Consider the following 27192-nt stretch of genomic DNA (forward strand, 5'->3'; position numbering starts at 1 on the left):
AGCATGCAAATTGGATGGAGCCATTCATGGGCTTGTCACCTCGAACAGTAGTCACATATGGGTTTCTTTTTGCACTTCTATTTCCTTAACCATACTTCCTAAATTTTTGTAATTCTTTTATATAACTTTGTCTTTCTCTCCTTATCATAACATTTCTAATAGGTGTCATTTATGAGTAAAATATTATTTTAGTATAATTTTTACAAATATAAATTGTTTAAATGGATCTCATTCTACCAAATCGCACTACTTCTATGCATCTGTAACTGTATTAGTTTGGTTTCAATCAGTCTCGCAATAAACCACATTTTTATAATTTTTTATTTGCCTTTCCATTTTTTATAACTTAAAATATTAATATAACTATTGAAGCATTGTATTTTACTTTTAAGACCTATAAAGACCTTTTTTTTTTTTATCTTAATCAAAACCCTATTATTATAGTATTATATCATTATATCATATCAACTTGTTGTAATTAGGGTTTGTTGTAAAACTTTGAACTTAAATTTAAGATATCTACATAATAAATGTGCTTATGAGTCTTTCATATTTTTTTTTAGTGTTTCAGAATTTTAAATCCCAAACTGTAGTCTTTTGACTTATGGGTTTTAAAACAATAAAGAATATTCAGTTCCTAAGGTTTTGTTCTCCTATGTTCCTCTTCTAAACACTTGGATAATAATTTTTAAGAGAAAATAATAATAATAATAATATACACTTCTTTATAAATTAAAACTAATCTATTCTTAAATTAAACAAAAAAAATTTACACGTTGATTTATTCATAAGTTATTTTAATTTAAAAAGAATAATTTATTCAGTTTTCCGCACTGAATTTTATTATAGAAAAACACCACCTAAACCGTATTTTAAAAGGTAATTTTAACCCAAAAAAAATTCATTAATCGTATTTTGAACCACGACTTTTTGATATAAATTTTTTATTATAAAACAGATTTGATATTTCAAAATTTCAAAACAAAATCATATTTTAAAACACAATTTTGTTCATATTTCACAATTTAATTTACCCATTTTTGCAAATTTTTTTAAAAGTCCCTAAAAGGTAAAGAAAACCTAATTTATCTGTTATACTTCTATACCTCAGGAAAATAAAACAGCATCGCATATTCTCTTCCTCAGTACCTGGAAATAACAGTAAAAATCAAACCTAAACTAGCAACAAGAACTTGTGCGATGTTGTTTATTTCTTCACAAATTTTTGAAGAAAAAGAGTAACAAGATGGTATTCATGAATAGTAACGAAAACGTGAATTAAAAATGAGCATAAAGGAAAGAAAACACATTCAAAGCTTACATTACTAGAATAAAAAAAAAGTAAGAACTTTTGTTAAAAAGAAAATTAAAAAATAAAATACCTTGACAAGTAATCGAGTATATTAAAAGAAATCATTGCATCTTGTCTTTCCATGTCAAGTAATTAAAGAGACTACGCTTATTATCCTGAACAGCAGGTGATATATTTTCTACGATGACATTACCGTCATGATCAATTCTGTAAGAGACATCAAGTCCCTCCAAAATCAGGTGATAAACGATTTCATTGGAATTTATACCATTCTGCTCTCTTTCATGTACTAATGTTTCATTTTGGTGCTCATCTACATCAGAAGCATCGTTTTCTTTCTTAAGTAGTGCATCATGTGGCCGATTGCGTTGACTCAATGACCGAATATCCCATGAAAGAACCTGCTTTATCAAGCTTTGGAACTCACTTGGTGATGCATACAATGACTTTTTTTCCTGTAGTAAACGAGAAATAAACCCATATGAATTGGCATTATAGCAAGAAAATAATGTATTCAGAAACATACACATTATGCAATAACAATATAAAGCAGTAATTAAAACTTCAGGGAGTTCAAGATCTGAATAATTTTTAATAATTTCACTTCAAGATATTTTCGGTCTTTCTCTCTTTTAATTAAGGGTCCTATTGACCAACAAATATAACTAGGGTCTGATGACTTTCTCTCAGACGTTTTGTAATATAAAGTGAAAAGGGCGACCCAATGCATGAGGCTCCCTAGTCCCAACAAGTGGGGTTAGGAAGGATGCAAGTGGAGAGTTTGTTCCAAGGATTTGAACCCGAGAGTTCTAAGTCAGAAGGTAGCAGGAATCTTGCTGTTGCACGACCATGGCTCATCCTCATTTTGCAATATAAGCTAAGTAAAAACAAATACTAAAAAACGGTTGCAGATAATTTTGGACTAAAAATGATCACAAAATGCATGTTACTTTTAAGGCCTTTTAAAAAAATGTTAAAAAAACTTAATAAGAAGCTAAAATAATGTATAAAACGCTAATATTAGCAAGTAAAACCCATACTAAATAACTAAGTACAATGTTAAAATTGAAATAGTGAGAGTAATCAAAAGCCAAGACTAAGTATGGTAATCAGAGTCATTTCCCTTTAATTTAAAATATGTACACCCCTGAAGAAAGTTGAAAACATGAAAAGTTGAATTATATACTGATGGGGTGCATCCATTCTGGCTAACAAAAATAATTTTCAAATAAATAATTAATTGAGGCTTCGCTAAGTTTAGTCATTACAATTTCAAGCAAGGTCACTTCAGGTTCAGCCCCTGATTTTCTTTTTCCTTATTTTTTCATTTGAGCCACTTAATTTACCATTTCTTTTCAATATGTTTGGTTTTGCATTGAAACTAGCTAACAAACGTATTTTACCTGAAGAATAGTGATGTATATATTGGCAACCTCTATCAAACAATTGTAAATGTGACATATATATAATAATATATAATAATGTGATGTATTGACTCTAAATCATGATTATCTAGTAAAGAGCACAATGAACTGTCTACTAGAGAGTGTCTAGTAGTTTTAATATTAATTAGACCATCTACCACTTGTATTAGATGACATTTTGTCTTGACTGTCTTTGCAGTTTTCTGTTATTTCATTTCCTTAGTTCTATATAGAAAACTCTATATATATGCGATATACAAAATATTAAGAACGTACTTTGTGTATAGAACCTTATGTTATAATACAGTTGTTTTCTTTCGTTATTGTTCTTGTATTTTTTCCTGTTATTGTTGAACGAACCCAACAATTGGTGTAGTCTAAGAGGAACAAAAGGAAGAAAATCAAGAAGAGCAAGGTTTAAAGGCATGGTCACCATGTTTGACATTGAGAAGTTTTCTTATGAGAATAACTTCAAATTATGGAGGATTAAGATTGAAGTTATCTTGATACAACAAGAATGTGCTGATGATATAAAGGGTGAGGCATACATGTCAACGTCATCATCTCAAAAGGAGAAGATTGACATGATCAACAAAGTCAAAAACCACATAATTTTGTGTCTTGGATAAAATGCCTTTAGGGAAGTCGCGAAGGAGATAATTGTTGCGTCAATGTGGACCAAATTTTAGTCATTATATATGACAAACTCTTTGGCACATAGACTCTATTTAAAGCAACAAATGTATTTGTTCAAGATGACTGAATGAAAATGATGGTAGAGCAACTAACAGATTTTAACAAGATTCTAAACTATCATGAGATCATTGAAGTGAAGCTCGAAGATAAAGATAAGGCTTCACTGTTTCTTAACGCTTTGACGTTTGGAAAGGAAAAGACCATTCTCTAGAGGAGGTTTAGACCTCAATTTGGACTAAGAAGCTACATAAGCTTCAAGAGTCTAACGGAGATGATAATAGGTTGAGTTTGAATGTCTTGAAGTCAAAGAACAAGAAAAGGAGGGAGGTGAAAGTGAGGAAGTCAAAGAATTCATTTGATGACAAGGTAGAGGGCTTGAGTACTATAATTGCCACAAGAGAGGTCATTACAAAACAGACAGTCCAGAAAAGGAAAAGAATTAGAGGGGTAGAAACTCTCATTTCAAAAGTGAATAGCTTGATGTTGCAGTAGAATTTGATAGCTACGAGTTTGTGAGAGTGTTAGTGGCATTAGTGTCAAATACACAAAGAAGTTGGGACACAGGTTGCACTCATCACATGCATCCGATGAAAGAGTTCTTTGAGACCTTAGAACTGAAAGAATGAGATGTAGTTCTTCTTAGAAACAATTTAGTCTATAAGGTGCAAAGCAGATATTGCAATATTTGAGGAAGTGTTCAAAAGCTCAAGACAATTTTTTTTGTCTATTAGTATCTTTATCTTATAGATTTGTCAACCACATTGAACAAGGTACTATAAGGATTTTAAAGGAGCATCTAGAATTGCTAAGGAGGTAAAACAGTGAGAACGTGTGCGTCTGTGGCTAGTAAGAAGATGCAAGATAAGACAAAATTTTGGCATCTAAGATTAAGGCACATTAGTGAGAGAGGTTTAGTGGAGCTGGGCAAACAAAACCTCCTAGGAGGTGATAGTATGGAGGAGTTGGAGTTTTGTGTTCAATGCGTACTTGGAAAGTCTCATAGATTAGAGTTTGAAATGAAACTAGTAAGTATATATTCAGTAGACCGTTTCAGTATGCTTATGCAAACTTGTGGGGTCCAACACGAGCTCAGACTCATGGTAGAGGGTCTTATTTCTTCACCATCATAGATGATTACTCGCAGAGGGAGTGAATTTATATCTTGAAAAAAAAAAGACTGAAACTTTTCAGGGATTCAAGGGTGGCACACCATGATTGGTTATCAACAGGTAACCAAACTTAAAGTGTTTAGAATTGACAATGGATTGAAGTTTGTATTAGAGTAGTTTAAAGAGTTTGTATCATGATCATGAAGAGCACAAAAGACCGTCTACTAGAGTGTCTAATGGTATTAAGATTAGTTAGACTGTCTACCATCTACCACTTGTAATACTTCGTAGTTTTCAATTATTTTGTTTCCTTAGTTCTATATATAGAGAACTCTTTGTATATTTTACATTGAGAGCATACTTTGTGTATAGAATCTTCTATTATAATACTTTCATTCTTGTTCTTGTGTTTTTCTTGTTACTTTAGAACAAACCCAACAAAGAATATTTTACTTATTTTCCCGTATTAACTTAAATGTTCATATAATTATTATAATTATAACAAGGTTGTATATTTCATAAGAGTTGTTAAAATATCATTTTTCTTCCGTGAAAAAATGTTAAAGAAGCAAGGAGCTGTTTTGCAATCATTTGGAAAAGCAATTCTATTCTTCTTAAATGAAAACAAAAGTACGGAGTAAACATGATGCATTTAGTTAACAACTCACTGCCATTATCCAGCAATTTTCGAGAGCTGAAGTGAAGTCCTCCGAAAGGCTAATAGACGCTACAGAAAGCAAGTTATCCTCCTGAAGAAATACAAATTTTTTAAGATGAGATATTTCATTAAACTTCTATAAAGAAATGTAAGAAAATATAGTATTGCTCAAGTAAATTTCATTGCTGATTCTAAATGTACACCATAGTATGAAGCTTCAAAATAATCAGAATACAAGAGTACAATAGTCTCATTACCAAGTAAAAGGTAGAGATGATTTATTATATATTATTTTTCTCAAATGGGAAGATTAAATTTGATATCCAGCTAACAATTGTTTAAAGTTACTTGCAGTAATTGAAAATCAAATTGTTAAAATATGTTATACATTAATTAGAAAAACCAAACCTAATAAGCAGTGAAAGATATAGCTAAAAGGAAAACGGAGCATTACTGTCAACCAATTTGGCACTGTAGCTTCTCGGATGCTGTCACAATATGGTAGGTAAGGCTTGAGATCAAGCACTGGCTGTTGACAAGATTCGGAAGTAACATGATTATGCATTTACTTAAAAACATAAAATTCACAGCTAAACAAATACCAATATAGTATTCCACTAAAGTTAAGTTTGCATAAAAAGCGGGGACTGAAAATGGAGGCTTACAGTTCCATCAACCAGATCCACACCAGAGAGCAAAACCATATTTCCCTGTACAGCCTCTACCTACAGTATAAAATGAAAGTTACAAATTAGGTCTGTACTTTTTGTTTATTTGAATACAAAAAACGAAATTCTAGGGAGTGGATGGAAAAGGGAACAGAGACAACATGAGAAAAAAGATTACATTAATGAGACCCTGCACAGCCGTGACACAATGTACTGTTTCTTTTAAAGTATTACCTTGAAAAGATATTTATATATACCCTATAGTTTGGGTGCACAAGAAGTAATCACGGAGAACTAAGAATTTCCTAAACACATAATAATAAGGGTGAAATTCAATTTCCTATCAGGAGTGTAGCACAATTTCAATGTGTCACTATCATTCCATGATCTGTGGTTCATTTGTTACATGACTGATTCATACTTCTTCTCATCCACTCTTAAGCAAAATGACATGTGACAGTCACATGTTCATTACACAAATCATTGTTGTTGCTTGGCATCAACCTGCCTCAAAACATTGCAATTTTCTGATGAATATCCTTGTCACGTGCATTTTCAAAATGTAAAACAGTACTATATAGTTTCTTAACAACACACCACACAGAATTCATACTTGGGGCTAGGGGGAATAACCATCATACATACTACTGAAACTATCAATTCATAGATAGACATTGAGTCACTTATTTCATAACATATGCAATGACTCCAGCAACAAGGGTGTGAAATCCGATGCTGTCTTGGGAATGAATGCAACAATTTAGTAATGCTAAGAGGAATCACAAAGCAATCTAAAGATAACAAAGGATAAAGTGATATTTTCTGAGACACACTGATTTGCTGGTCTCCAATATTCAACAATATGCATTAAACCAGGGAGATATCAATCAGTGGAAATGTCATTTGTGAGAAGAATTATCTTAAGTCACAAAACCAACAAGTGTCCTTACCTTCGCAACTGTGAGTCCGATGGGGCATGGACGGTGTGGGGATCGTGTGGCAAACACTCCCTTTCTTCCACCCTTCAGTCTCGGAACCCTCACCTATTCATCCACCGATCCATATGAAAAGACTTCTATAAAACAAAAATTAACATGGCATAGCTATGACAACGTAGATTAAGGTTATGTTTGAATAAACTTCTTTTTAAGTATTAATAAAGAAGCAAATAAAAACATAAAATGAATTAATCTTCTCACGTATGCTAATTTTGACTCATGCACTTAAGTCTCATGGAAACTATCACGTCTAACTTTACAAAAACTAAAAATACACAAGTTAATTTTGGGTCACGTCAGAATTTCAATTCATTATTTCTTTTGATTCAACTTAAAATGACTAAACCTACTACATTTTCTTTAATATATAATAAGCACTCAGAAGAAGTTATAAGCTAAGGAGATGTTCATGTGAAAAGGGCCCAAATTATTAGTTGAAACCAGACGCACACACCTTGGCCTTGAACCCTGATTTAGACGGATGCTTCCACAGCTTCTCAAGATCCGTATTTAAGTGAAAAACATACAGAATCCAGCAATGAGAATATTCCTCCAAACCCTCAAGCGACGCCGGCGGAACGCGAGTAGTGTTAAAAACCAAACACGCCCTAGCAAGTGGCACGAGTAACGGTTGCCTCGGCGTCCCGTTCCTGGTGGAGAAGCAGGAGTGGACGATACCGATTGGCATCATGGGATAACAGGTGAGATTTAGGTTTTGAGATTGAGGTTGCGATTTTGTCACTTCTTCTCTCAAGGCCTGCAAATACCGGAGTCATGAACGCAATTAGGAACGCATAAAGTAGTTGGATGGAAGAGAGAGGTGATAGAGACCTGTTGAGCCCTGATTCGGCCTTGCCTTTCGGAGGCGCATTTCTCAGAGCAGGACTTGAGAGATGTCTCGAGCTCCTCGATCTTGGAGTTCAGATTATTCCATTTTCTCTTTAATGCGTAGGCTGCAGAATTCAGTGAGACATATGAGGATGGTGAGAGAGTGATTACAATCGGAATTGAAATAGCTTATATGTACCAGAGATGGTAATGGCGGTGAGTGTGAAGGTTATGGCGGTCACTGTCAACCATTTTGTTTCTGAAACGTTGCCGCGCATCACTTGCCAGCTTCGGGTCAAAGTAAAATCACTTCACTTCTATCTCCTACATCTGAATTTATACTCAAAGGCAGATGTTGGTATCTATCTGAGTTTTTGTTTTCTTTAAATTTAACTATAATGTTCATATAAGTTTAGGGAATTTTTCTGATAAAAAAAAGTTAAGGGAATTTTTACTCTAGCAATAACAATCAAGTGGTCTTTCAAAGCACGAATATTCTGATCGAATGATTTAAAACAACTTTTGTTTAGAAATTTACATATTATGTTACTAAACAAAAAATAGTCATATAATAAAAAAAGTAAATTAATAATTCAAAACAATTCAAACTAATAAATATAAATAATTATTATTATTTTCATCAAACTAAATAATTTATAAATCCTTATAACATTCATAATAAACACATTTTATTTGTATCTATTATCTAAACTATATACTGATATTATTTTAATTATCTTTTCATTTTATACATATATCACTTCCTACGTCTCATAAAGAAGTACATCTTCTCATCTCAAAACTTAGAAACATCATATTCATATTTTATTCAATTTGTCACATAGACATTTAACAACTATATAAAAATATTTTGTACTTGTCACAACATTCTCTTCAACACACTTGATAAAAATAAAGAACATTATTCATTTATTATGTGAAAAGGTAAATTCGCATGACTTATAAGACTCGATTTTTTTTTTAAGCTAAATTATAGAAATATAGAATTTCCATTAAATATCAATACTTGAAACATTTATATTTTTAAGTCTAATAACCGAATATAATCACAATATAATCAAACATAGTTATAAATCATCAAACTGAATCCAAATTGTAAAACAAATTAAATACATATTGCATTAGCCAATAATACAATCACAATTCTTTAATCATTTCAAACAACACTCATAATAGCAAATATTAATTAAAACAAAAATTTAACATAGTTTCATCCAGTATTTCATTGACAGTATAAATTAATCTACAACACAATATCAAATAATCTTTAACCATACAATGTCTTTACATTAAAATACAGTTAATATAACTAAGTCACAACCAAACATTTCAATACTTCACTGTAGACTTCTATAAAACATTTAACTAACTTTTCTTACTTGACAACAAGTGAGTATAGCTAAACTTCAATAAGTCTTGTTAAATATAGAAAACTCAAATATGCTTTGAGAAAATCCTAAACATCAAATTAAATATATTGCTATGACCTTACACTATAAGATAAGAGATGTTATTTTTTTCCCAACAAACTCCACTTACAAGAGTTCTCTAAGCATGCAAATCATTCAAATGTAAACAACAACAAAAATGAAATAAAGAGTAATTTATTCGAATCCAAATTGTGATTAGATTATCTTTTATTATCTACTAATTTCACTAGTGTAAAGTTATAGTCTCGAAAAATAATGAGTAGTGAAGTCACAATTATAAAAAGAAAATAAATTTTAAAAAAGTTAATATTTTTTCATAAATAAAATAAAAATAATAAAATTATTTTATTTATAAAGGTTTTAACTTAATTACTAATAAAATATTTATAGTTCATCACACTACTAATCTTCAACATAATTTTACTATCTCCTTGCATAAATCAATTAATTGTTTGAAGGAAAATTAGGCACAATTGAACGATTTTTATATTTTTTAATATGAGTAAAGACTTTATGCATATGTCTATAAGCCTCGTTTGTATTGAGGTGAAGAAAAGCTAAGAAAAATGAAATTTCACTATTCACGTAAAAAAAATACAAAAATCGAAATAATAAAATGTAATAGAATATAGAAATCAGAAATGGAAAAATTTTAGATGTTCTAAATTTTTTCGCATTGTTGGGAAGAAAGTTGTATAGGTATATATTTATTTAATTAATTAATTTTAATTTACTTTTTTATCCTTTTTCATTTTAAATTTAAATTTTTATTTAAAGTAAAATTACAATTTAAATATAAAAAATATAATTAAAATTATAAAAAAAATTATTATAAAATAACATAATTAATTATATTGTATATATATAATAAATTATGAATATAAATAATACTAATAAATGTATTTTTTAATAAAAAAGAAATAAATTTATATAATAATTATTAATTAAAAAAGTAAAGATAAAATATAATAATGTTATTTAATATAAAAATAAGTTATTGTCAAATATTTATAATTATAAATATTTAAGTAAATTTTAATTAAAAATAATTATAATTTATAAATAAATAAAATTAATTTTTAACAATTTGTAAATATATGAATAAATTTGTAAATTTACATTTTTATCAATTAAAAAAATACAATTTCAATCACATTCATCATATCACTCACAGATTTTCATACACTTTTTTCACATTTTTCACTTTATTTACCTTAAATCAAACATTCTAACTTTTTTTACACTTTCTCTTCAAATCATTTCAAATCCACTCCCTCATTTTCACTGTCTAATAAAAAAAAAGCATAAAAGTAAAAAGTATATTCATTTGTATTTGTGTAATTTACTGTGCTTGTTCTACTTAAGTAAAAATAGATTTTAGACGTTTATATCTTATATTATAGTTTGGCTTGGATTACGAGGCAAAAAGTGAAAAAATAAATTACAAAAAATAAAAAATAAATAAATTTAAATTTGTGTTTTATTTTTAATTAAACGAATAAAATACGTGGTTCTATTTTTATTTTATTTTTCTCTTGTTTCACCTATTTTTTTTTCAGATTTACTTCATTTTTAGTGATATCTATTTGCTATTTGCTGTCCCTTAATTTACCAACCTAACAAGGGTTTACTTTATAGTTATACAAGTATAAAAGATAATGATATACGTGTCACAATTTTTTATTACATTTTAATAATTTTATAAATTTTGAATATTTTAAATTAATTTATTAATATTATTTGTTAAATTTAGTATTTAAAATATTTTGTACTTTGTATAAGTAGATGTTGTATAAGTTTGGAATTATTGATATAATTTTGTTATTTATTATTTAAAAGATGTTACTTTAACAATGCACATGAAAATGAATCTTTATAATTGTTATGTGACATAATATAATTATAAAATTATTTTAGTTTCTATTTGTAATTTGGTGTATATCTATCAACATATTTACATTCTTATTGTTTTGTTATGTCCAGTTCGCGTTGATAAACTTGTGTTTCTCTTCTTTAACTAATAAATGAGTTGACTTTAGAGTTATATAATATTGAAAATGAAAGAAGATCAGTAGGTTAGAAAGATGAGAAGAATAAAATAACCACATTATGTAAACTCTAAAATATAATGGATATGTTTTATTATTTAGTGAAATTTTATGAAAAAGTTAAATATTTATTATATCACTCAATTCTAATTTGAGATATTTAAATTTAATAATATATTTTAAAGTTATGAGATTAATAAGAATTATTTATTTTCAACTTTGTACTAATTTATGGAATTTAAGGAAAGATGGGGAAAAAATGGCTAGAGAAGGAATATAAAAGTTAGAGACAAGGAGAAAAGATAAGACTGGGGTACCCAAGACTCGCCTAGAGCTTGCCTAAGCCATTGAAACGCGTTGAAGGACTCGCCTATGCGAACCAATATCACTCAAGCAAAATCACTCCAAAGGTAAACTTGCTCTCTGAACCAAACTCGTGCAGCCTCGCCCAGAACTTGCAGGCTCACTGGAGTTTGACAACAAAGTTGGTTTTTATTTTCTCTAATCTCGCTTGAGTGAGCCATATCTCACTTGAGTGAGATGTCATTTAACACAAACCCAATTAGGTTAAATAAGGGCGGAAGGTTGAGAGAGATGTGTGATCCAAAAAGGGAACCAAACGAAAGAAACCTTAAGATTGTGTTTGGATTGAGGAGTGGAAGTGTGAGGATTTGAGAGAGTGAATGTGTGAGGATTTAAGAAAAAAATGTGAAGAAAATTAGACTCTTTGGATTAGGATATGTCAGAGTGGATTTGTGATGAAAGTTTATTGAAATTTGTGAGTGATGTAATGGTTGTGAGAATATTTTTATTTTTTCTAAAGGTGTAAAATGAAAGATTACAAATTTACCCTTGTCTTTGAAAAAAATAATCTAATATTAAATATTTTTGTGTAAATTTGAATGAATTAAAATTATTAGTAGTATAATTCAATATAGTTCAATAATTAATTTCTAAAAAAATACGAGTTACTTAATGAAAAAATAATTTACATGTAAAATTTTGAATATATATAAAAATTGTCAATTATTATATAGAAATAAGTAATAAAAAATGTATAAATTTTAAAAATATAATTAGAAAATAATTTTGTATTAAATGTTAATTTACATTTGTAATAATAATAAGAATTATATAATTTGTTTATTATAAATAATTATATACGTTTGTCTTATATGAAAATTTTATTTTATTATTAAATATTTATAATTATGATTATTTAATTTTTTTAAAATATCAATAAATATTTTGGTTAGTTAAATTGATGAAATAATTAATATTTGTATTTTTTTAATTAATAATATTTAATTTGTATTATATTACATGTATAACATAATATATATTTGATACAATATAATATTAATAATAATGATAAATATGACTATATTATTATGAAAAAGTGAATATATTTAAAATGAGTTGAATATTTACATATATTTATAAAATAAAATTTCAAAACCAAATCACCTAACGATCCCACCACCACTGCCACGAAGAATCTCAAACAAACTACAAAATACAACAACTACAAAGCAAACAAAATCCTAAGCAAACAAAATCCTATACAAATTAATAAATCAAGGATGTAATGACTTTTGCGCATGTAATATGTAATGATTATCACTAATTTTTTTAAAATAATTTATTTAAATTCTTATATATTTTGATTGATATTTATTTATAATATTTTATTTTTATTGAGATTGTATTATATTTTATTTTTAAAGTTTAATTTTTTATTCATGATTTTGATATTTATATTTGAGTAAAAAAAAATTCTAAGCATCATACCTAAATGATAATTTTTAACCTATATAAATGATAGAAATCAATATTTATAAGACAATTTTAATAATTTTGTATGAAAAAATTAATATGAATAATTTTTATATGTGTGAGAATTTCAATTAAAATAAAATATTATATATTTTTATTCATTGAAAATACAGACGACTGAAAATGATTAACTTCAATCTCAATTTTCTCCATTGAGTGAACTAAATTATTTATACAATTTTAATTTATGTCTTAATTTTTATTTAATAAGATTATTATATTTTATATTAATAAATAATAATAGAAATGATGAATTATTAATAATGAAGATTTATAGTTTTTAAAAATTCAATTCCATTAATTGTCTTTATTGATAGTTGTGATTACGTTACAATTATATTTCAAATAAAAAGTAATTATTAAGTGACCTAAAAATTAATTGATTTTGAAGAACGTATTTAAGATTAGAAGCAAAAAATGAATGAAAAGACACCTTTAGTTTGGACCGACATCATCGAATCTGTCTGAATGGGGGAAATAGTATCGCGAGTTCATGGTGTCAATCTGAGACAGCTTCATAGTGTTTTTGCGTTGGTCTTCATTATTTTCGCATTGCAAATTCAGTGTTGGGTTCGGATAGAAGCGAAAAAAGAGCTGGAGGACGGATGTGCATGCAAAATCCCTCCTCTCTCTCCTTTGGATAGACGGATGAACGTGGAAAACATCAAGTTTGAGGTATTTTTTTTTAAATTTTCCTAGAAAATTAATTGTTTTAAATTAAAAATATTATATTAAAAATATTTTATAATATTTTTGTAATTTACCAAAAAAATACAGTCCCAAAAATAAAATAAGATAGAATTACTACTATTAAATACTAGCGGAACAGGTATTTTTAAATTTTTTTATCATAAACACGTGTATTTATATATATTTTTTAAATATTATTATAAATTTGTACTGTTTTATTTTAATATATGTAAAGAAATATCGTGCTTTGAAATAAAATTAATAAAAATTAAATTTAGATTCAGTAAAATAGAAAAAGAAAAATAAACGAGTGTGTGTATACCGAAAAGAGAAAAAGGAAAGAGTGAAAAAATGAGAATGAGATTGTGACTGTTTCTTCCTGCACCTCCATATCTTCTTCTGTCACCTCCATACACAACATGAAAATACATTTTTATCCTTCTTGTGTCACCCCATAGAATAGTTTCCGGATTATGTAATTTGGAAACTCATTTAAAAAAGACTTCCGGACTACATAATCCAGAAGCTAAATAAGACTTCCGGATTATGTAATCCGAAAAGTAATCATGCATTGAAAAAAAGGCTTCCGGATTATGTAATCTGGAAGCTAATTACAAATCTGAAAAATGACTTCCGGATTACGTAATCCAGAATATTATAGAGGGGCATTTTTGGAAATTTAAAAATTTATGGAGGTGAGAGAAGAAGGTATGGAGGTGCAGGAAGAAAGAGTCTGAGATTGTGTGTTTTCAGATAAGAGAAAAGAAAGGGGAAAAAAGAAGTATTACTTGCAATAGATACATTGTTTAAAAGATCACTGATAATTTTAACATCAAGAAAAATTATTAAATATTAAATTGATAACTGTCATTCTTTGAAGAATAAATTAAAAGAAATAAATTATTAAATTAATATATTAAACTAATTATCATTTGTTTATGGAAAAAAAATAAAAAAGTTGTGTAAAAAAAAGTTTATTAGGAGAATCTATTATATATTGTTATAGATTATAGTTAAAAAATATTTAAAATATTTATTTATTTTCTCTATTTATTCTGCGTATGAGATATTATTGAAGAATAAAAACTTAAATGCAGCAGTTAAAAAAAGTTAGAGCGTTATTCATATTATATGGGAAGGAAATAATTATACTATTAAGTTATTTCGGAAAAGAGATGTGGAATAAAGAATTCCTCTTTAATGGGTTTGTTTTATAAAACTACTTTAGAAGTTAATTGGGGTTATAAGTTTGATAATGTTCACTAATTGAATTTTGACTGTTTGATAATAAACTAATGGATAGATGTAAATATCATCCTTAATTGATCTATTGAGTATTAATCATATTTTTTTTTAAATTTTTGAATTATTTTTAATTTGAACCATCTAAAAATTTAAAATAATACAACAAATATAAAAAAATATAATTATTAAAATAAATATTCAGTATTTTAAATGTTAAAATTACTCTTGAACATCTATTATAAACACTCCAACATTGTATTAAAACATATCAAAAGAATAAGAAAAAAATGTATTATTATAAAAAAATAATGATGATAAAATTTAAATAAACTATAAATAACTTGTAATGTATAAATTATTAAAATAAACCATTTTAAGAGATACTGTAAAATTTTGTTGTATTGATGAAAGTAGTTTATATAAGTTAATGATATCTTATTAAATAGACTTTATATACAAATTGATATGTATATAAAGTCAACATGAATCTTGGAAAAATAAAACCTCGCTTTAGTTTTTGAATCTTGGAAAATCAAATCCCCCTCCGATCCTCTTCTTGTTAATTCAAAATGAAAAGCTGTTTTTGTTTTAGAGGCAGGTATGATATTTTGATAGTGGAGTGTAACTCTTTTTATTTTACGTTAGACCTCAATTTTGTTTTGTTTTGGACAGCACACTGAATGCAGATCAACCCATTGCTGTACCACGCCGTTTTCACTTTTTATGTCATTTTTCACAATTTGATTTTCCATCACTAAAACTAGAAGATAAATTTTGCAGATGATTGTTTCGAGCAGAAAGTGAAAAACACCGCAACCTCGCAAGTTCAACCATTACGCATGGCGAAAGATTGTTCAATAGAAGGACCAGTAAAAGAGGAGTTCACTTACCAAGCTGGATCCGCTCCCTTCAAGAGTTGTCATGCTTCTACCATTGTTGAGGTCATGGATACAAAAATCTTTGCCCATCAAAAAATATTTTATCGATTTTTTTTGTCAAATGAGCCCAACACCATGTTGTTCGACTTTTGTAGGTTGATAAGGATCATTTTTTGGTTGCCTATTTTGGGGGTTCATTCGAGGGGGCACCTGATGTCAAAATATGGGTGCAGACTTACAAGGTAAAATGTACGCGCTGTATCCCCAAGTCTTTCAATTAATGGGAAACTGGGCGTTCTCATATAGTTATGCTAATTTTGGTGTCTGATTTAGGGGGCTTTTACTTCTCTCTTTCTATATTTTACTGTTTGATTACAAGCTGTTTGCTTTGCCTGGCAAAGTCTGCATGTTGTAATGTAGGGTTGCTATTAAGTAGTTTTACAAATGTGTCTAAAGAAAGTGGTAACAAATTTTGATTTCTAATCTGTTTGTCAAAAACTGTCTTTATAGTTCCACATCTGTAGGAAGGATGTACTGAACTCTAAATTTTGAATGCTGCGCTAACTTTCTGATCACAATTTTGGTGGATAGAATGGGAAATGGCAAGCACCTGTAATTGCTGATGAACAACCAAATGTTCCTATGTGGAATCCGGTACTGTTCAAACTTCCATCAGATGTGCTACTTCTCTTCTATAAAATAGGCCAAGAAGTTCAGAAGTAAAGTTTATAACTTGTTGTCCTCGTACATCTATTTTTCACTTGACATTCGTTGCTGCAATGTTCGCATACATGGTTGTTGTTGAGACAGCTAGGTTTATCATTCCTCATTGGCTGATTGGCATGCATTTATGATTTTTTTTGGTCCAATTTCACTATCCAACATTATGGACCTAACCTAAGTATATTTGGAAATTTCCATGATAACTCTTTTTCCTCTTTCGTTTTTTCGTCTGAGTAATAAGTCTTTATTGGAATTTTGATAACAACATACATATTTCTAATTATTAATTAGTTTAGTAAGTCTGACGAGCATTTTATCACCTTAAGTGAAATTCATGGATGGTGCGGGCTTTTGATTCAGACAAAACTGTGCTGCATAGAACAACATAAACTTTTTCATGCATATTATTGTTTTTCCTTAGTAAAATCAGTGAACTGGGTAGTTAGATTAGAATCATATTGTTACGCAAGGTTGGATTTACTTAGGCTATAACAAACTTCTAGAAATGGCAATTGGTGTGGAAAGCATAGTGGTAAAATTAATGGCTGTGGGATATAAGTGAAGAAAGGGGAAATGAGAGGGGAGCGAATCAATTTTGGGTAGTCTTGTGTGGTGTTGTCGTAGGGCAGAGAAATTTTCCTTCTCTGTTTTGTTTTCTTTCACTATCAATTGCCATAATTTATGCATATTACCACTGCTCTCTGAGTACTAGTTTTTTCTATTAATCTGCAGTAAATTCAGTTCCTATCAGATATATTGATAGAATAGTATAAGAGATGATTTTCCGCGTGAAAGTTCATATTTACAGATAAAATCTCTAATTGGTAAAGAAAAAGATTATAAATTCACATGGAAATATTTCCATGACATATATATCATGTTGGAAAGATATATTCATAATTCATTGTAACCCCATAGTAAGTCGCTGTGCTGCCATTAGATTGAAATCTTTGAATGATGGCTTTGTCTGGACTGAAGATGTTTATCTAAGAAGTTGTCTCCCCCCTTCCCTCCCCTCCCCTCCTTCACCATATAGGACTTTAAGTAATTTTAAGTATATTATTTGTCTTTCTCTTTTAATGAGAAGTTTAATTATTTCAGGTGGAGTGGATTTGTGAAACGCTCATATGATAAAGGCATGACTTGGACAGCAAGGGAACAGCTTCCTCCTGGTATATTAGGACCTATAAAGAATAAGGTACATCAGAATCTATTTCACTGAACTTTATCAATAGCAAGAGGTTTGAAATTTGTAGTTATATTAAATTTATTCTTCACTACTGATTTTCCTTACTTACTATTTGTCAGCCCATTTTACTTGAAAATGGTAATTTAATTTGTGGATCATCTGTTGAAAGCTGGAACTCCTGGGGCGCCTGGGTAGAGGTGTTAACTGAATTCATCCTAGTTGAGCGGTTTGTTTCAGTGATGGTTAGAAATGCTAGCCTGCTGACATTTATTACTTCTTGTGTGCAATAGGTAACAGAAGATTTAGGCAGGTCATGGAGCAAGCATGGCCCAATCTACATTGAAAATAAACCTCTGAGTGTGATTCAACCAGTACCTTATCAGACTGCAAACGGGAAACTGCGTGTTTTACTTCGATCCTTTGATGGCATTGGTAGAGTATGTATGTCAGAATCATCTGATGGTGGCAAGACTTGGGGATATGCAAAACCTACTCAGCTCCCCAACCCAAATTCAGGTCAATTTTGTGAACTATATTGCTTTCAAACTTTTGCTGCATAATTATGACAATTGTCTTAACTGAACAGTAAGAACTAAGTTGATCATGGATAACTTCAAATTTGAAGTGTTTTGCTACACCTCAGTATCCCTTCATTCTTTTGCTACTTGTCTATGTTGTGCATTAATGACACATCTGTGTTACCTTGTTTACTAGGTATTGATGGGGTTAAGCTTAGAGATGGACGCTTATTGCTGGCTTATAATACTAAATCGAGGGGTGTGCTTAAAGTGGCACTCTCTAAGGATGATGGTGATTCTTGGTGCGAATTTCTCACATTGGAGGATACACGGGGAATGGAATTCTCTTATCCTGCTGTTATTCAGGATAGTGATGGGCGAATACATATCACCTATACATATGATAGGACACAAATTAAGGTACAAACTATTTTTTTTTTATGGTAGTTGATTTTAAATTGACGGTTTCGGTTATTATTATCATTGGAAGATGTTGAGTTTCCTTTTGTGAATTAATCTGCAATTTGTTTCCTGCATTTCCTCAAAATATTAACCCCTATCTTCTTCTTTTTTGGCAGCATGTTGTTCTTCGACCAAGTTGACGTGGAGTAAATGGTTTCAATTTCGAAAACGCAGAAACAACCAAGTTTTTTACTTAATCCATCTACATTATCATATAGTATTCTTTGTTCAATAAAAAGCTAACTAAAGTTTGGTTGTTGGTGTTTCCTTTTATTCAAAGTATGAAAAGAAATTAATAATCATTGTCAGCTATTATTTTATATATAATTTTTTTTAAAAAAATATTTTGATTTTTAAAAAAATTGAAAAAATTAATCTTCTGAAAAGAAAAAACACAATTATATTTTGAGTTCTTTAAAAAATATGCAAAACTTAGTCCTAAAAACGTATTAGTACTTTTTCATCCATTATATTTTAATCCAGTTCCAGCTAATGAAAAAAAGACTATTTTTGCACCCTTTAATTCATTTTAAAAATTTCATTGTTTAGATAACATAAACTTGTAATATTTTTTTTTGTCAATATTTGGAATTTAGTGTAAATTTATAAAAATAAAAATGGTCATATTCAATAATACAGGTTTTGTGCTATCAACGTATTTTCTGTTTGTTACATAAAAATAATACTAAAAACTGGACAAAAAGGAATTAGTATTCTTTTATGATTAATAAAGGATAAAAAAACATTTATGTTTTGTTTATAATTAAATTTTACGTAGTTTATTTAAGAACTATAAAAAATAATTGTAACCTACTGGAGTAAAAAAACAATAGTGTATAAAAACGTATAAATAGTATCATTGAGATAAGTTACATATTAGGAAAATATAAATACTTTATTAATGAATATTTTCTTTCTCTCTCTAAATTTAAGTGTTATAAAATGAAATAAAAATATGGAGTAATTAAAACAACCTTTTTTTTTTGTTTCTGAGCTTGTGATGTGTATGATATCAAACTTTTTGTAAAATTCGGCGAGTTTTTGGTGGGTGAATTGTTGACCGTAATCAGTGATGATGACATGAGGTAGTCCGAACCGGCACACAATGTTTTTCCAAACAAAATTTTGGATATTTCGTGCGGTAATGGTCGTCAAGGGTTTGACTTTTATTCATTTAGTAAAGTAGTTTATGTCTACCAATAGAAATTTACATTCTCCTTTACTTGGAGCAATGGTCCGACGATATCCATCTCCCACTTCACAAATGGCCACGGGGAGAGAAAGTAATGAAGATTCTCAAGTTTTCGGTGAGATAGCTGCCATATTTTTGGCACTTAACGCATTTCTACACAAATTCAGTGCAATCACCTTGTACAGTCGGTCAATAATAGCATGTTCGTAGAATTTTAGATGCCATCGTTCGAGCTCCTGAATGAGTGTTGCATACCTTCATGTATCTCTCGCATGACATAGGTGGCTTGCTCGGGAGTGAGACATTTCAAGAGTGGATGAGTGTAACCCCGACGATAAAGGTCTTGATCTATCAACAAAAAACGGGCAGTCTGTTGTTTCATTGTTTTTTCTGAATATGCTTCGCTTGTCCCGTCAATTAGGAACTACTTGATGGGTGTCATCCAATATGGTTGAATATCGGTCGCCATACATTCTTCCGAGCCAACACTAGGTTTGACCATGGTTACGTAAATTATTGATCGAGGGAGTCATTTTTTTCTTGTGGTTGCTAAGAGGGAAAGTGTATAAGCTCGGGTATTATGTTCCCGACGGATATGCTAGATTGTTACTTCATCAAATTTTGCAATCAAGCCTTGCACAAAATGGTAATACTGTTGCAAGAGAGTTTCTCGCACTTCAAATTCTTCTTTCAGCAAACTGACCACTAGTTGTGAGTCGCTTTTACATAATAGCTTTTTCACTTCTAAATCAATAGCAAGATTAAGACCAAATATGATAGCCTCGTACTCGGCTTGATTATTTGACGTATTGAATTCAAACTTCAAAGTTTGTTCAATAAGAATATCACCTGGTCCTTCTAACACTACTCCTGCACCACATGATCTGTTGTTGGAAGAGCCATCAACATGTAAGATCCACTCGGGGTTCTCTGCCTCAGCCGGCTGGGGACTGAGCTCAACTGCGAAATCAGCTAAAGCTTGTGATTTGATTGCCCCATGGGTTGATATTAAACATGAAATTCTAATAATTCTATTGCCCATCCTATCATTCGTCTAGCCAAGTTTGGCTTTGTTAGTATTTTCATAATGGGGTAGTCGGTTCTGACTATAACCCGATGATTCTAAAAGTACATGTGCATTCATCGTGCGGTTATCACTAAGGCCAGGGCAACCTTCTCAATCATTTGACATCGAACCTTCGCGCCGTGAAGTACTCGGCTAACAAAATAGACCGGTTGTTCCTTTGTTTCTACTTCTTGAACTAAGAGCGCGCTGATTGCATCTTCTGACACAACAAGATAAACAATTATTGGTTCCTTGGCGATTGGCTTTGGAATGACTGAAGGAGTCACCAAGAAAGTTTTCAATTGGAGGAATATACTTTCGCATTCGTCCGTCCATTGGAATTTAGATGCTTTACGCAATAAGTGCACAATAGGCTTAGTTTTTTCTACAAGCTTCGATACGAATCTTGAGAGGGTTGTGAATCAACCGATTAGTCGTTGGATTTCTTTGATATTGCGAGGGCTACGCATCTCAGTGATTGATTTACACGTCTCAGGGTTGGCTTCTATACCTCGATGGGTAAGCATAAAGCCTAAGAATTTCCCTCCTTCTACTCCAAACGCACACTTGTCGGGATTGAGACGCATGCAGTGGTTGCGGAGAGCTTGGAAGACTTCCTGCAAATCTTTAATGTGCTGCTCACATGAGTCAGACTTGACGACAATATCGTTCACATAAACTTTGACATTTCTCCCAATCATGTCTTGGAAGACATAATCCATCAATCCCTGGTAGGTAGCTCCAACATTTTTGAGGTCGAATGGCATGACTTCATAGTAGAAGTTGTCAGAATTAGTCCTAAAAGTTGTTTTCTCTTTGTCTCTTGGATGCATTTGGATTTGATAGTATTATGAGAATGCATCAAGAAAACTGAGGATATTATGTCATGTTGCTCCATCGACAAGTCGATGGATGGTCGACAGGGGATAGGAATCTTTAAGACATGCTTTATTAAGGTCAATATATTCTACACACATTCGCCACTTACCATTGAATTTCTTAACCATGACCACATTGGCTAACCATGTGGTATAGTGTGCTTTTCGGATGAAGCCAACCTTCATCAACTTAGTTTCTTCCTCGCCCAACTTTTGTTTTTTTTTTTGGTTCTTGGTCTGGCCTCCTTATAAATAGAGAGGCGATGTGAGATGATGTCAGGACTTACCCCAGGAATATCAGCGGTTGTCCAAGCAAATAGGTCGGTATTGTCAAACAATGTTGTGTTGACCATCTTGCGATCGTCCGGTTTCAAAGATGTCCCGATGTATGTTTTATGATCGTCATCACGAAGGGGTAAAGGTTGAAGGTCTTCACCTGCCTCCATGCGGGCATCGTCGAGTAGATCTACGAGTGCAACCATATGTTCTGTCGATCTCCTATCTCGAGGGTATCTCTTTGAGGATCGGCTATGCCTTCTGGAAGACCAACTGTGCAATGATGTTTTATACAACCATCTGGTAGGTTCAACTCTTAAACTCGCAACATAACATTCACGAACGGTTTTTTGATCCACATCAATGTAATTAAAATCGCGAGTAAACTTGCAAAAACGCACGATTCAACGATCCAGGAGCCAAAAACGAGTTGACTCGCATGGCGAATTGGTGCTGGAGCGGATCGCACCGCGTCGCCGCGGAGCTCACTACCTCGCTACCTCGGAGGCCATCTCCGAGTCGCCTCGCACTGTGGCGCGGCACACCTTAAACCCTAAAAAAAACCCTATTTTGTTTTAATCTGATGCAGCCTGGTGCGGCCCAATGTGGTCAGTGCGGCCCAATGCGGCCAATGCGGCCCAATGTGTGTTTTTTAGAGTGAAACCCTAAAAAATTAAGAAAACCTAAAAAAAATAACAAACCCTAATCAGCACAGTACCTAATGCACCCCATAACTTCATTGCGACCGATCGCGACGCCACCGTCGTGAACGTGCTCCTCATTTCTTCTCTCTCATTCTCCATCACAGTCCCGTGCTATTTTTTATTCTCCAAGATAGTTCCTTCTATTATGGATTCAGGAGGTGGGGACAGTACAAAAAAAGAAATTATAAAAAAAGATTGGGGGTATTTCTATTGATGGGAAATCAAGAAACGTGAAGTGTAAATATTGTGAGAAGATTTTAACTGGGGGTATCTATTTACTAAAGCATCATCTTGCATGCACTTCAAAAGATGTTGGAGCATGTCTTGTTGTCCCAGAAGAAATTAAAAAATTAATGTTGGGTACTGTTTCTATGCTACAGCAAAATTTAATAAAAAAATCTATGTTCGGAATAGACTTCGAGTCTACAACAATGGTATTCCATTTAATGTAGCAAGGAGTGAAGAGTTCAATAAAATGGTTGAAATGATTGCCAAACATGGTCTTGGAATTAAGTCACCATCATACCATGAAATCAGGGTGAAATATTTGAAGCAACAGGTTGAAAAAACCAATCAAATATTGGAAGAACATAGATTATGTTGGAAAAAATATGGTTGCAGAATAATGACAGATAGGAAGAGAAGAACCATACTTAATTTTCTTGTAAATAGTTCAAAGGGGACTGTTTTTTTGAAGTCAATTGATGCTTCTGACATATCTAAGACAACTGACAAAATTTTCAAGATGACGGATGATGTTGTTGAAGAGGTTGGGGAAGATAATGTAATGCAGATTGTAACTGACAATGCAGCAAATTACAAAGCAGCTGGGGATCTCCTAATGCAAAAGAGAAAAAAAATTGTATTGGACACCATGCGCAGCACATTGCATTGATTTAATGTTGGAAGATTTTGAGAAGAAAAACCACTCCATCAGGAGACCATATCCAATGGTAAGAAAATCACAGCCTACATCTATTCAAGAACTAGTCTTATTTGCTTGTTGCACAAACATACTTAAGGGATAGATTTAATAAGACTGGCTAATACTCGTTTTGCCACTTCTGATTTAACTTTGGGATGTTTAAATGAGAATAAGAAATCACTTATTAGGATGTTTACATCTAAGAAGTGGTAATCTAGTCAGTGTGTAAAGACTAGAGATGGAAGGCTTGTTGAAAATTTGGTATTGAATAAGGGATTCTGGTCAAATATTTTGAATTGTTTGAGGGGTGTTTTTCCCCTAATTAAGGTGTTGCACATGGTGGATTCTGATGAAAAACCAGCCATGGGTTTTATTTATGAAGAGATGGACCTTGCTAAAGAGAAGATACAAAGTCTCTTCAGTGGAGTTAGTAAAAGGTAAATAACTAATTACCTTTCACTTTTATTTCATTCCTAATCTTTTTTAGAAATATAAACTTTGTTTCTATATTTATTTATTTACTTTTATCTTACTTAGTTACACTCCGATTTGAGAAATCATTGATCAAAGATGGGACAACCAATTGCATAGGCCATTACATGTTGCAGGCTATTATCTAAATCCCATATTGCATTATCATCCGGATTTTAAAGCTGATTATGAGGTGAAACGGGGAATGTATGAATGTTTAGAAAGGATGGGAGGAGACATTGATGAGATAACTAAGATTGATGCCCAAATTGAGGGTTTCAAGAGCAAATCTGGATTTTTGGGTAGTGAAATAGCTCAATTGCACTCAAAACAAAAACTCCAGCACAGTGGTGGGAACAATATGGTGATGCACTTCCGGAACTACAAAGATTTGCAGTTAGAGTTTTGGGTTTGACTTGTAGTTCATCTGGGTGTGAGTGCAATTGGAGTGCATTTGAAAGGGTAAGCATTTAAATTTATGAGTTCATTTTATAATTAGAATTTATAAAGGGATAAATTTATGATGTTATAATTATTTAGGTCCACACGAAAAAAAGAAACCGTTTACACCAGAAGACCATGAATGATGTAGTCTTTGTGATGACTAATTCAAGATTGATGAAAAAGAAGGATGTTAGGAACACAAAAAACTACAACATTGATGAGCTTGCCTCTGATGAAGAAGGGACAGTGGAAGATAATGAAGCAAATGATGTTGAACTTATGGATTATTTGGATGAAGTTGGAGAAGTTGAACCTATGGATGATTTGGAGGTTCCTCCAATTGCTGCGGATGATGAAGGTCATGGCATAGATAACATTAATGAAAATGAAGATCTTGTAGAAGAGAATGATGATTATCCTTCAATCAATATGTATATGAAGGATTTCCTTGGATAGTTTAATTGTATTAGATATTTATGAACTTAGTTGTTTTCTGTATGAACAATTTATGATTTATGAAACTGTTTCAAGTTGGGTTATGTATTAAATATTATTTTTCATATGTTAGTAACTCTTACGAGTCGAGTTACGATCCTTGAGTTATGATCTTTTAGCTCCTTCCCGATCCTCGTACGAGTTACGAGTTTGACTACATTGATCCACATGGATCGTCACGATATCCTTGGCCGTGGATGGGAATTTCATCGCCAAGTGGGGGGTGGAGACGGTCGTTCTTAAATGGTTAATGGACAAACGTCCGATCAGTACTTTATATGAAGTATGTGAATTAACCAATAAATACCTGATTTTTATGGTTTTTTTGAGGCACTCTTCTTCGCCGAACGTAGTATATAAGTCAATATATCCTCTAGTATTCACTCGCTCTCCTGAGAATCCAACAATCTGTTCATCATATGACTGAATGTTTTCTTTTGGGATCCTCATTTTCTTGAAGGTTTTCCAATAAAGAATATCTACCAAACTGCCTTGATCTACCGGCACTTTGGTAATTGTGAACTTATCTATCTCCACAGTTATCACCATAGGATCGTCTTGTGTTGGATCTATCGCCGTGAAATCATCATCAGTGAAAATAATTGGGGGTATCCGTGGTCGTCTTTGGGTTGACGTGGAATGAACTGATTGTATGACTCTGAGATGCTTCTTTGTAGCTGAGTTGGAGCACCCGTTACCTGCGAAACCTCCAACTATGTAATTGACTTCTCGTTGGGGACACCGAGTGACACCGAGCCGACTATAGTGTTGATGACTTATTGGACTCGACGTCTGGTTTGATTGCTCCTCTTAAGGCTTTCACTCCGGGGTTGGATCCTTCTGATCGGGCTTTCACTTCGTCTCTGCCTTGGCGGTCACTGATTTTCATCACGACGACGAGAATTTCCACCCCCGGATCGCTCGAATTGTCCTATAGGGGGATACCGATCCTTCTGTGGTGAGCGATGTGTAGTGGTGTCCGTCTTTATGAATCTGCGGAAGTTGCCCGCTTGGATAAGCTCTTTGATTTTATCTTTTAACACCTGACAGCCTTCGATCGTGTGGCCATAATTGCGATGATACTGACAATGTTTGCTAAGAAATCAGGATCCGCGATTTTATTTGAATCGGTCGGTCCGACCTGGTCCCGGTCAATTGCTTGTATCTTTTTCTTTTTCTTTCTCCTTGTCAACACCTTCAGCTTGATGACTTCTATGGTAGTCAACATGCTCCTCGATCTGCATGAATTTGGTGGCTCGGGTTCTCAGTTCATCCATATTTTTTGTTGGTCTCTTAATTAAGCTTTTTGTGAATCGTCTTGGGCGGATGGCTCTGACCAAATGATGCATGACTATCTCAGGCATCAAGTTTCTGATACCCATGTATACCTTACTGAATCTATCCATGAATGCTCATAAAGACTCACCTTTTTCTTGCTTCACATTAAGGAGGGACATAGAAGAAGTATGATGTGAGCGACACGTTGCGTACTATGTGATGAACTTTGTTGTTAAGACTTTGAAGTTCCCCACAAAATTGGTAGGGATAGGTGGAGCCATCATAGGGTTTGATAGTTAACCTTTTCCACTTAGGAGGAAGTTGTGTGTCAATAATTTCATATGTGAAAGGGTGCCCTCTCAGATCCTCTTCATTGTTTAGAGAAATATTGTTTCGGGAACTTTGGTGGGTTTGTTGAGTCTGGATGTTATGAGGAGTTTGACGAGTTGGAGGGTGCAACGGTGGTGCTCTAGATTGATGGGTTTGTTCCTCCCCGTTCATGGCCCTCAATTCGCCGTAGAAGGTTTTTGTTTTGTTCCTTCAGGAATGATATATCCTCTTCTTGTCGACGTCAGTCCTCGTCATTTTTCAATTGATCTGCCATGCTTTTTTTTGTCGAATCTCCTCCATTTGTGCCTAGAGGGTTGGATCATCGCTATCTGCTCGTCTGCCATTCGGTCGTTATTAGCGTTGTTCCTTGTGGACACCATTGTGGTTGGGGACGACTTGT

At 31.9% G+C, this 27192-nt stretch overlaps 3 protein-coding genes across 6 annotated transcripts; 2 read left to right on the forward strand and 1 right to left on the reverse strand.

Moving 5' to 3' along the window:
* Window positions 1-1331: 1331 nt before the first annotated feature.
* LOC137807376 (uncharacterized) lies at window positions 1332-8068 on the reverse strand. 2 transcript variants are annotated; one of them, XM_068607993.1, is made up of 8 exons: window positions 7893-8068; window positions 7697-7818; window positions 7320-7622; window positions 6818-6910; window positions 5865-5924; window positions 5654-5728; window positions 5210-5290; window positions 1332-1767 (listed from the first exon to the last, which is right to left on the reverse strand). In XM_068607993.1, exons 1-8 carry the CDS (start codon window positions 7969-7971, stop codon window positions 1414-1416), a joined length of 1167 nt encoding a protein of 388 aa, XP_068464094.1. In that variant the 5' UTR covers window positions 7972-8068; the 3' UTR covers window positions 1332-1413. The 2 variants fall into 2 exon arrangements, with proteins under 2 accessions (XP_068464094.1, XP_068464095.1); XM_068607994.1 differs by lacking the exon at window positions 5654-5728 and having other exon boundaries at window positions 7893-8056.
* A 7361-nt stretch (window positions 8069-15429) lies between these two features.
* LOC137807377 (uncharacterized) lies at window positions 15430-19035 on the forward strand. 3 transcript variants are annotated; one of them, XM_068607995.1, is made up of 9 exons: window positions 15430-15561; window positions 15744-15904; window positions 15997-16083; window positions 16433-16560; window positions 17666-17762; window positions 17873-17950; window positions 18044-18269; window positions 18468-18691; window positions 18850-19035. In XM_068607995.1, exons 2-9 carry the CDS (start codon window positions 15803-15805, stop codon window positions 18871-18873), a joined length of 966 nt encoding a protein of 321 aa, XP_068464096.1. In that variant the 5' UTR covers window positions 15430-15561; window positions 15744-15802; the 3' UTR covers window positions 18874-19035. The 3 variants fall into 3 exon arrangements, with proteins under 3 accessions (XP_068464096.1, XP_068464098.1, XP_068464097.1); XM_068607997.1 differs by having other exon boundaries at window positions 15443-15557; XM_068607996.1 differs by having other exon boundaries at window positions 15558-15663.
* Window positions 19036-23594: 4559 nt separating this feature from the next.
* Window positions 23595-25145, forward strand: LOC137805600 (uncharacterized). The gene is made up of 4 exons (XM_068605540.1): window positions 23595-23711; window positions 24102-24211; window positions 24345-24654; window positions 24786-25145. The coding sequence occupies exons 1-4, from the start codon at window positions 23595-23597 to the stop codon at window positions 25143-25145; spliced, it is 897 nt and encodes a 298-aa protein (XP_068461641.1).
* The last annotated feature ends 2047 nt before the right edge of the window (window positions 25146-27192 follow it).

Source organism: Phaseolus vulgaris, chromosome 3 (genome assembly GCF_000499845.2).
Source record: "Phaseolus vulgaris cultivar G19833 chromosome 3, P. vulgaris v2.0, whole genome shotgun sequence".
Lineage (NCBI taxonomy): Eukaryota > Viridiplantae > Streptophyta > Magnoliopsida > Fabales > Fabaceae > Phaseolus > Phaseolus vulgaris.